Source organism: Palaemon carinicauda, chromosome 16 (genome assembly GCF_036898095.1).
Source record: "Palaemon carinicauda isolate YSFRI2023 chromosome 16, ASM3689809v2, whole genome shotgun sequence".
In the NCBI taxonomy this organism is placed as follows: Eukaryota; Metazoa; Arthropoda; class Malacostraca; order Decapoda; family Palaemonidae; genus Palaemon; species Palaemon carinicauda.
Window position 1 is genome coordinate 71,020,489 of NC_090740.1, and position 12,455 is coordinate 71,032,943.

A 12,455-nucleotide genomic window follows, 5' to 3' on the forward strand; every position below is an offset into this window, starting at 1 on the left:
TGGTATATGAAAACAAGTTTCTCTTCGATCTGATATTTTTAAAAACCTAGTCTAAACAAATGAATACAACCAAAATGACAAATTTTGCACAAAATTCATCAGCTTACTCCACAGAAAAAAATTTAAAAGAAAATTGAGAGAATACTAATTTCCATATAAGGTAGTCCTCATGTAACAACTAATAACCCCTTCCAGCCTATATTACAATTGAATGTTATACACCAACAGCTTTACCACAAAATAAGTTATAAAAATATTTAATATTATTATAATTTCACAAGTAAAAATGCCTTAACTAAACTTTATGAATATCAATGGCATGAATTAATACATGAGTAAATTGAAACATACAAATGATGGGTACTCCTGAATTATATGCAAGGTGAATACACTTTTAGTATAAAGTGTATTCAGCACAACCGCAAAAAGGAGTATTTGAACACAAAAAACAGGTGGACAGTAAAAAAAAAGTGAGAGCTCAAATCCTTGAGAGAGACCTAATACTCTTTCAGTAACAACACTAATTTAAGGAGAAAAAGAAATAAGAAAATTTTTTGTTTATACTCACAATTTATGTAGTAATAAGATATTTCGCAATCCATTTATAAAAGGCTCTAATATTATTAGGGAAGAGCAAGTGAAAAGACTAGTAAAATTTTCAGAAGCAATCTGTTGTATAAAGATTGGGATGAAGCAATTTTACTCTGTATTTATGGATATAGTATGAGAAAGATGGAAAGTAAATATTTGGAGTTTTGAAAACATCTCTTAGTCAATACCAGAGAAAACTGAGTTTGGCATAATATGCTTCCATTAAAAGGGGAGAGCAACAAGCCAAGACATCATACACTGTATCATATTTTAAACTAACTTTGAAGTTTTTAGTTACATATCTGAAAACATGGTGAGTGTTAACAAAGAAATGAGCATAAGTGCGTATCAACGCTTTTCAATTTAAGGAGCTCTTGTACTTTCAAGTTACAGTATTATGAAAGTGCACCTACAAGCAGACAAAATAAAAGCATGTGCAGGTTTACGTAAATTAGTAAAATTACACATAACAAAGCAAGATATTGTCTACAATTATCACATAGGACGAGCATTAAAAATACCCAATATGCACATTTGACAAAATAATTTTGCTAAATAAGACTCCACATGATACAATGAATAAAACACTAGGCTTAAACATGGCAATGATTGCCAAACCACATTTTTCAGAGAGGTTGAACTGGCTTGACATTCCAGAATTGACTATCAATACCATATCCATGTTTACCTCACATTGCCCTTAACATCATTTTACAAACAAACAAAATTCCAGTAGCCTAATACAAAACTAACCTAAGTGGAAATAGGGAATTTTTTTGTAATGTTATGACCTTCTTGATGCAATTATTCTTATGGTTAAAGTGAGACAAAATAATTTCTACAACGTTTTGGGTGAAATATTTTCCTTTTCAGTACATAGCCTGTAAGTCAACAAAAAATAAACAATATATATATATATATATATATATATATATATATATATATATATATATATATATATATATAGTATATATATATATATATATATATATATATATATATATATATATATATATGCACACACATATATACCTGTATTTATATATATATATATATATATATATATATATATATATATATATATATATATATGCACACATATATACCTGTATTTATATATATATATATATATATATATATATATATATATATATATATATATATATATATATATATATATATATATATACTGTATATATATATACATATATATATTTCAAGCAGCACCAGTGCTGTATGGTATTGAAAATAAGATTGATACAAAAAATTTTCCTTTGTAATTATAAAGAAAGAAAAAAAGGAATTACATTGCCTAGTTATAAAACTTCAAGGATTGAAATACCAACCTTAATGTAATATATCTAACAATCCGTGTGGACGTTCATGATATGGCAGATTATGTGAAAATGGCAGGCAAGTAGGGCGAGTGTGGAATTTAATGCCAACCTGAAAGATATTATTATAGTAAGTACAAACTTTTTAAACAAAATTTAAATTATATATTTTCAATTGAATTTACCAATTCAAATTCATGTAAAAAAAATAAAATTGTACATACTGAAAACCACATAGTCACAAAGGAAATAAAAAAAATTTTATGCAATACAGTATATAAACCACTGCCTTTCTGGAGCTCATGGTGTACTTGGTTATGAAGAAAGGCAGAATGAATTAAAGAAAATACTATCAATACAAAAAAAAAAGAACTTTTAATTCCACATGTGGGATACAACCTTATATATAGTATACTGAAACCAGTTAGTGCTTCAATTTCAACAGAACCATTTTTTCACCATCAGCAACTACACTTAAGGGACTCTGCCAGAATGCCAATATATGGGGGTATAGGATGAAAAACGCAAAATCATGAAAAAATTCAGAGCTTCGTATGGCAATGGAGAATGCTTATACGAAATATTTTGTCAAAATTCCTCTTACTTTCATAGTTACAGGGTAAATAGTAAAAAATAACTCAATAAACCAGAAACATTGATCCCTGCAAGAAAATGAAGTATTTCTTGTTTTCGTAAATTTTTAATAATTATTATATCCTAATATAAAATAAATTGTGAGCAATGGCATTTGTATAGATTCCATTAGTCACAAGACAGGAAGTTTTATGTTTATACCCTTCCGTGCTAGCATAAACCTCAGAGTACAGTGATCCCTTGTTTATCACGGTAGATAGGTTCCAGACCCGACCGCGATAGGTGAAAATCCGCGAAGTAGTGACACCATATTTACGTATTTATTTAACATGTATATTCACTTATAAAACTTTCCCTTGTACGTAGTACTGTTAACAAACTACCCTTTAATGTACAGAACACTTAATGCATGTACTAGAGTACCCTAAACTAAAACAGGCACAAATATTAAAGGCGATTTTATATCATGCGTTTCCTAAACACGCCAAAAAGCACGATAAAAAATGGCAACCAATGTTTTGTTTACGTTTATCTCTGATCATAATGAAGAAACAAATGCATTTAGTGTACAGTACACATACAGTATATGTATAGGTTAGTTTTTGCATCGATTATATTGATTATACAGTATGTTGATTTTGTTATTACCAATGTTTTACTTAATTTTTCTTAGGACTTCCAAATGAAATGTTTTTGTTTCAGGCGGCGTCATAAAGTACGCTCCATCTTCGATCGTAATAAACAAACGAAGGCATTTAACGCGCATGATGAAAGTGATAAATAATGATATTACAGTAAAAGCTTTTGGAAAATATGTTATTACAAATATTATTTACCGTATCTATATCAAATCATACATACGTAGCAAAGCAGGAACACAATTTACGAGAGAGAGAGAGAGAGAGAGAGAGAGAGAGAGAGAGAGAGAGAGAGAGAGAGAGAGAGAGAGAGAGAGTTGTTTTATGTACGTAAATGTAAAATTTAAACATAAAAATAGCCCAATTTCATATAAAATAGGTTATTACAAATATTTTATTTTATCATATTACAGTAGTCTGTATAATACAGTGAACCCTCGCTACTTCGCGGTTCGACAATCGCGGATTCATCACTTCGCGGGGTTTTCCCATAACCCATATATATATACATATCGCGGATTTTCCGGAAAATTCGAAAATACCGCGAAATCTGAAGACAACCAAATACGATATTTTGTTACCTGTAATTCCATTAATACTATAATTAGTAATATCTGTTCTTACTGATTGTTCATTGCATTACATATGATATATAATTCAGCACAGAAAGAAATAAAACACGAAAAGAGAATGTGATCATACGATAATTCAGTACTGTATACAGTACGTAGTAAAATTAAATCGAACATGAAACGCAAATCAGATGCAGTCATACCATATTAGAATGGTGTGTACTGTAATGGATGTGCTTCTTTTCCATGAATCTTTTGTATGTATACGTACGTAGTACAGTACTGCATCCAATAATATTCTTTGTTGCAAAAATCACATTTCGAATAAGCGTACGAGAGAGAGAGAGAGAGAGAGAGAGAGAGAGAGAGAGAGAGAGAGAGAGAGAGAGAGAGAGAGAGAGCGTAAAATAGCGTACGTAAAGCTGTATTATTATTATTGTTATTATTATTATTGTTGTTGTTGTTAATAAAATTATTATTGTTATTATTATTATCATTATTATTATTATTATTACTGTACAGTATTATTATCATTATTTATTATTATTACGGTATTTACTTAATCTACGTACGTTCGGTATGCGCGGGGCATCTTCTATGAGTAGGTAACCAACGCATCATAGCACTGTAAGACGGGTTGTGATTGGTTCAAGCGCTGATAGATGACGAATCAGAACTCAAGTTTTGTTATCTAGCCTGTGATTGGTGTTTTGCCCGCATCTCCTACCCGCAGCATCAAAGTTCTCGCAGGGCTGGATCGTCCACTCTCTGTTACCGCGTATCGCTGAGTAGACGTTCTTAAGTGTGTGAATCTGTGCTGTGTGCGACTTTTTTAAGTTGAACTTTTTGTTACTGTAAATCCTACTGTAATGGCTCCCAAGCGTTCTGCTTCTCTTAAGGCTGGTAGTGAGCCTAAACGCCACCGAAGGATGATGACGATAGCTGAGAAGGTTACGCTTCTCGACATGTTAGAAGATGGTAGAAGTTACGCGGCCGCCGGCCGCCATTTTGGCATCAAGGAATCTACTGTTCGCTATATCAAGAAGGACGAGGCGAACATTAGAAAGACGGCTGCAATCACCTTTAGCAGATCAGCGAAGCGAGTCGTTACAACGCGTAATAAAACGATCGTACGCATGGAAGGTGCTTTAGCTGTGTGGATTGCCGACTGCCGGAAGAAGAACATAGCGTTGGATACGAACACCACCCAAACAAAGGCTTTGAGCTTATATGAGAATTTTGCTGCAAAGGAACCTAAAGACGACGACGGCAACCATGCTGAAGATGATGATGATGCAGATGATCCTCAACCAGGGACATCCACTGATTCCCAGCCTCAGAAACGTTTTTCCGCAAGCAAAGGATGGTTCGCGAAGTTTCAGAAACGCTTCGCCCTGAAAAGTGTTTCCCTGCATGGGGAGTCTGCTTCCGCTGACACTGCCGCTGCTGAAACTTACGTGAACCAGACGTTCAAGAATATTATCGCCGAAGGTGGATACAAGCCGGAACAAGTCTTTAATATGGATGAGACTGGCTTGTTTTGGAAGAGAATGCCGTCGCGAACTTTCCTGTTCAAAGAGGAAGCCAAAGCCTCTGGCTTTAAAGCATTCAAGGATCGCGTTACCCTCGTGATGTGTGGCAATGCTGCTGGATTTTTGTTAAAGCCGGGGCTTATTTATAAGTCTAAAAATCCTCGCGCTTTGAAAAATAAAAATAAGAATCTCCTTCCCGTGTACTGGATGCATAATCAAAAAGCATGGATTACGAAGATGCTGACCTCCAACTGGTTCCATCAGTGTTTTATCCCGCAAGTCAGCAAATATCTCTTAGAGAAGGGCTTGCCATTCAAGATCCTTCTCCTTATGGATAACGCTGGTGGACACGCAACTGACCTGTCGCATGAGGGCATTCAGGTTGAGTTCCTGCCACCCAACACCACGTCATTAATTCAACCGATGGACCAGGGGGTTATCAGGGCGTTCAAGGCCCTCTACACGAAGAATACCTTGGCGGACCTCGTTGCGTGTGTGGATGCTGCCCAAGATGACGAGGATGAAGATTTTAACTTGAAGGCGTACTGGCGGCAGTACACCATAGCCACGTGCCTGCAGAACATTCAGAAGGCACTTCAAGAGATGAAACCTGCAACCGTGAATGCGAGCTGGAAGAAGTTGTGGCCCGATATTGTTTACGACGACAAGGGATTTACTCCATCGGAAATCCAACACTCTGCAATACGGAAATCTGTGCAGTTGGCTGCCATAATTGGAGGTGACGGGTTTGGCGACATGACGACTAAAGACGTCGACGAGTTGTTGGACTGCCATTCCCAGCCCCTAACTGACGCAGACCTCGAAGACCTGACGAAATCGGCAAGTGAGGAAGAGAGTGCTACCCAGGAAGAGACCCAAGAAAATGTCGAAGAAACGGGCTTAACATTAGAACGGCTTGCCAAGGCCTGCAACCATGCGAAGGAGTTGAAAGAAATGTTGCAAGAGTGGGACGAGGATATGGTTCGCTCGATGCAATTCTGCAACAAGATCGATGAAGACATGACTCCCTACAAAATGCTCTTGGATCGAAAAAAGAAGCAGCGGCAACAACTTCCGATCACAATGTTCTTCCAGCCTCGCAAAAAAGAGCCAGTTCCTCCTGCTAGTACGCCTTCGGAAGAAATTGAAGAAGTTTCCCAGGAAGAAGTTGAAGAGGTGTCCCAGGAAAAGACACCTCCGTCTGAAGAGACGTAAAATACTATCATTGGCTGCACAGTAGAACACATCATCAGCTTCATCATCATCATTTCTACTGTGCAGCAAATTCATCGCCATCACCATTCAAGTTTTTCTTCAACTTCTTTCGTGGTGAGTACAGTAACAATCTTTATTTTTTACTTTAATATTCTTACTGTACATTCTAAAACTGTATTTGTGCCTGTTTTATAGTTTAGTACTGTACGTACTGTATGCATTAAGTTAAAGGGAAGGTTTTAAAAGTCTACATGTTGTAACCTATCATATTTTTTTTGTTTAAAATTTACATTTACGTACGTAAAACAATCTCTCTCTCTCTCTCTCTCTCTCTCTCTCTCTCTCTCTCTCTCTCTCTTCTCTCTCTCTCTCTCTCGTAAATTGTTTTCCTGCTTTGCTACGTACAATACTGTATAATTTATATTTGTATTAGGTTAACGTAAAATTATTTCTTTATTTTATTTAAATCAGCCTTGTTTTTCTTTTTAAGTTAAAGTATTTTTGTTGTTTGTTTACTATAGTGTTAATGTAAGTGGCTCTCCGATTGTTGAATAGTGTTTTTGCGCCTCCTCCTCCTCCTTTGTGTATTAGCGGACTATCGTTTTAACGATTGGTTTTTTTTGCTGTGAGTGTTGATGAACGCTGGGAAGGTGATGAGTGGACATGGTCGACCAGTGAAGGCAGTTCGGGCCTTGACAAGCTCTCACCGACACTATTTCCCGTCTCAGCATTCATGGTGTCTTGGAGGACGACTTTGGCAATTACCTTCGCACTTCTGATGAGTGTTTAGCAGATGCTCTGTCATCTGCGACGGTAGTTTTCTGCTACTTGTTCCCGTCGGAGGATTTGTACGGGAATTGTGTCGACGCTGTTTCCCGACACTGAACCTTGATTTTACTGGCCATATTCCTCCAGTCCAGCTGTGTACGAGTGTGAGAGCAAACTGGCTCGTGAGGTGATAAGTAGGGAGGCTGACGCCAGGTAAGACAAATTATCGTTCCTCTTTTATAGGGAAGTGGATTGCCCTTCAATGCCTGGCGTACAGATTTACCCTTCAGTATAGCGGCTTGATGGATTAAGTACGGCCCTGTATTCAACTCCCCTTCTGTACTTCACTTGAGGTGAAGTTATATATATTATTAATTGTCTAATTCTCTATATACGAGTTCTATTGCTATGTTGTGTAACTGTTTAATTCTGTATTGTTTAGTTTTGTAAGATAGGTAGGAATATTAAGGTTTTCGTTGTTTTCATCTCCTACTTCCTTCTTCCTTTTTATTATTAGGTTATTGACTTTGGCTAGCTGTATTTTGGATCCACCTCGTTATTATTAAGTGTTTTCTCTCTTGGAATTTTCTTATGTTTAGGGCTTAGTGTAGTAGCTTTAGGTTATTTTCTTGTGAGTTCCCGAGAACCATTATTTGTTGTCTTGAATATGTGTAAGTGTATTTAATCTCACAAGGTTGATTTAAGTTATTGTTCTTGTTTATGATAAATATTGTTAAGTTTTCTTGGGTCTTTGTTTCCGTCTTTCCTTATCACTGACGTATTTTTACCGACTGCAATCCATGAGAATTTAAGAACCTGCATTACAACCTGGTAGGTTGTAACAATTTGTAAGGTAACATATTTTGTAAATGCTTTTACTGTAAATACTGTATGTACTGTATCATTATTTATCACTATCATCATGCGCGTTAAATGCCTTGTTTGTTCTGAGCGTGGTTGTTTACTGAGCGTACACGCCGTCGTTTCAGGCTGCGTCATAAAGAAAAACATTTCATTTGGAAGTCCTAAGAAAAATACGTAAACTAAAACATTGGTAATAAAAAAATCAACATAAAGTACTGTATAATCAATATAATCGATGCAAAAACTAACCTATACATATATGTGTACTGTACACTAAATGAGTTTGTTTCTTCATTATGATCAGAGATGAACATAAACAAAACATTGGTTGCCATTTTTTATCGTGCTTTTTAGGTGTTTAGGAAACGCATGATATAAAATCGCCTTTAATATTTGTGCCTGTTTTAGTTTAGGGTGCTGTAGTACATGCATTAAGTGTTCTGTACATTAAAGGGTGGTTTGTTAACAGTACTACGTACAAGGGAAGGTTTTAAAAGTCCGAATATACATGTTAAATAAATAGGTAAATATGATGTCACTACTTCGCGGATTTTCACCTATCGCGCCCGCGTCTGGAACCTATCTACCACGATAAACGAGGGTTCACTGTACTGTAAAGTTCAGTACAGTATGTTGTTGTTAGTCGTGGCGATGAAATTCTCACGAAACAAAAACACGGCATTCGATTACAACAGCTGATTCATTCTCTCTCTCTCTCTCTCTCTCTCTCTCTCTCTCTCTATATCTCTCTCTCTCTCTCTCTCTTCGTGTTATACAATACTTACATTTAGATGAAGAAACTAAAATTAGTTTTCTTAGTGTCAATTAAATACGAAACAAAAAAATTATGCAGAGTTTACATCCATTTCAATCTTTGCTAAAAATATGGCATCCGATTTCATCAGCAAACCACTATTTTTTGGGAAACATCATTTTATTCTAGAAAATTGCTACTCTTTAAATAGTTAATTGCACATTAAGAAAGCGTGTACTTTTGTTTTTAAATTTCGGGTGTGTTTTAAAAATCGAGTATTGTTGACTTCTTTTTGTTTTACTTTTGGCTGTGATCAGATCAGCTGATGTCTAGCTGCCGCTCTTGAGAGCGTACGAATATACTAACAAAGTATCGTTTGTACCATTTCTTATCTTATTCAAACCGTCTATACAGTTGATATTACATAAGCACCAATGTGTTATAACCTATCAATTTTTTTTGTTTATTACATTTACAACAACACACACACTCTCTCTCTCTCTTTCTCTCTCTGTGGGCTACTTTTCACTACCTCCCATTCCTTACCTCTCTCTATCTCTCTAACAAATGATATCTTTGTTGCTTCTCAAAATTTCATTTATATTGAAAATCAATCATGATTCAATTTTCCTTACTTTCTCCAATCTCGCACCATCGGTCACATCGCGGTATTTTCGAAATTTCCGGGAAATCCGCGATATATGTATATACATGCGTTATGAAAAAATCCGCGAAGTGGTGAATCCGCGATAGTCGAACCGCGAAGTAGCGAGGGATCACTGTACACGTTTGAGTTTAACCTCTAACATTCACTTGCTTTTTAGGTCTTTTTCCTAATTTTGGCAAGAATTTCCTCATGCAAAAGAGGAAAAGACAATTTCAACATCTCACTAATATAAGGAAGAAGAAAATTTGCTCTAATAAGAGTTCAGAAGTGGGTAATATTAGTGATAGTAACGGAGTTAGTGAAGGAGAGAGATGATGAAGGAGCAGCCAGGAGCCTAAAGAAGCAAGATGTTGAGCAAAAGGATCTTCATTTATGATTAAATTATGATAAATAAGATTGTTTTAGTTTATTAATATCCAAAAAGGAACTTAACCCTTTTACCCCCAAAGGACGTACTGGTACGTTTCACAAAAGCCATCCCTTTACCCCCATGGACGTACCGGTACGTCCTTGCAAAAAATGCTATAAAAATTAGTTTTTCATATTTTTTGATAATTTTTTGAGAAAATTCAGGCATTTTCCAAGAGAATGAGACCAACCCGACCTCTCTATGACAAAAATTAAGGCTGTTAGAGCAATTTGAATAAAATATACTGCAAAATGTGCTGGGAAAAAATAACCCCCTGGGGGTTAAGGGTTGGAAATTTCCAAATACCCCGGGGGTAAAAGGGATAAAATTCATAATAATCATGATTTATTAATATTGTCTTTGTAAAAATATTAAGAAAAACTTTGAATGCCTGTATCTCAAAACTATACTTACTTACCTTCAAATTCTATCTTCTCCATTAGTCTTAAAGATATATCAAAGAGGCAAAGACAATTTCAACATCTCACTTACATAAGGAAGAGGAAAATTTGCTCTAATAAGAGTTCAGAAGTGGGTGATATCGGCAATATTAGCAGAGTTAGTGAGGAAGAGAGAGAGAGTTGTGGATGAAGGAGCAACCAGGAGCCTAAAATAGCAAGATATTGAGCAAAGGGATCTTCAGTTATGATTAAATTATGATAAAAAACATTGTTTTGGTTTAATAATATCCAAAAAGGAACATAAAATTCATAATAATCATGATTTATGAATATTGTCTTTGTAAAAATACAAAGAAAAACTTTGAAAGCTCGTATCTCAAAACTATACTTATTGTCCTTCAAATTCTATCTTCTCCCTTAGTTTTGAAGATATAGCATTGATGTTTGATATATAACTTAGAAAGACATTTTAAAACAATAAAATAGAGCCAATTTTTCTATTTGTGTTTCATATTCTTTTCTTAGTTTCTTCCCTGATTTATGGGGTTAATTTTTTTACCATAATGAAAAAATTCATACCCAGCAAAAATATTACTTTTAGAAAAAAAAAACTTTTTTTATTGGAGGTCTACATCAGGTCTATATAGGGTAGTTATCCCAGATCTTAATGCAAAGTATCAAGGGAAGATAACAGATTTTGAGCGAAGCGAAAAATCTATTTTTGGGTGAGATGGCCATGACGTCCTGATGGAAGGTTCCTTTAGTAGCTTCCCAAGGGTATATATGACTACAGTGATATTCCCAGAGAATCAAACCAAAGGTTTCACAGAATTCTAACTTCTGGCGTGAGTACCCTTAAGATTTACTCTCAAGGGTATTGTATATAATCAGGGGACATATTCTTGACATGCCACATGGCAATCTGCACCCCGAATAGCCTTTACGCTTCGAGGGGGATACGTGGCAGAATTAGAAGGGTAGCCGCATTAGAGGTTACCCTGGTTTCCCTACTACTATCGTATCTCAACTGCGCCAACTCCCTCTGGCGGTCATTCCTTACAGCGTTGAGCATGGTGCTACAGATACAGTAGTTCAGGGGGAGAAACTGTGAAGATCTTATCATAGAAAAGAAGGGTGGGTCCATCAGGACATCATGGCCATCTCACCCAAAAATAGATTTTTCGCTTCGCTCAAAATCCGTTTTTTAGGCTCAAGCCATGACGTCCTGATGGAAGCATACCCGAGAATTAATGTATCTGTGGATTTTCATCAATGTCTTAACCTTGGGACAATATTTCTACAGCCAAAAGGGCCAATTGAGACAAATGACGTTACCGTTATCCGTCATTATCAGTAAGCATAACAATGTTAGTGCTCCCTGCCCCCTGCAGGGAAGTCATTTTTAGACGTTAGAAAAGGGGCCTCAAGGTAGCATATATTGTATGAACAAACATAAGTATACACTGAGAATACAAACAGTCTCAAGGATTGTATATATTGTGGAACCAATATCAGCGTCCCCATCCGTTGTTTGTAAGCATACAATGATATGAGAAATACTTACATGAGTAAGTCAAGGAACTCTGGCATCTTAAACATGCAACTGTCGGGAGAATTAGGACGCAACTGCATTTTAATAGACATTTATTCCTAATAAATGACTACATGCTAAATGAATGTAGCATGATAAGGAAATTATACAAGAGACATACACAGAAATTAATGTTCCCTTTTTTGAAAGGGGAAAAAATGATGAGTGCCACTCTCAGACTGAAGAAAAGCTCTTTTAATAAGACTTCTCTTTATAATTTCTGTACATGAAATAATCTAACAACACTGTGTACTATGTACACACGGCACTAGTTGTATCTGTATAATTTCACACCTGAGATTCTGAACAGATTTGGTGTTACCTTGGCAACACTTATTCAAAGGGTCACACGAAAAATGCTGACCCCTTCTCCTTTTAATTGATAGTCCCAATCAATTTACTGTTCATTGCAGAGCTAGACAACAGGGTCCAAAATACCACCTGCCGCCACCACATAATGCTTCAATCCATAGACTTGCTTAGCATAGTGTCTGTAAGACACTCTGGACAACCTCCATCCAGTAA

The 12,455-nt window shown here is 35.8% G+C and overlaps 1 protein-coding gene across 1 annotated transcript in view; it reads right to left on the reverse strand.

Annotated features, from left to right (window-relative positions):
- Positions 1–1,817: 1,817 nt before the first annotated feature.
- The window catches only part of LOC137655767 (unconventional myosin-XIX-like), a 291,069-nt gene continuing 280,431 nt past the window's right edge, over positions 1,818–12,455 (reverse strand). The window contains exon 19 of the mRNA XM_068389896.1: positions 1,818–2,037. Coding sequence (XP_068245997.1) covers positions 1,939–2,037 — 99 coding nt within the window. The 3' untranslated portion in view covers positions 1,818–1,938. The remainder of the gene's footprint in view (positions 2,038–12,455) is intronic.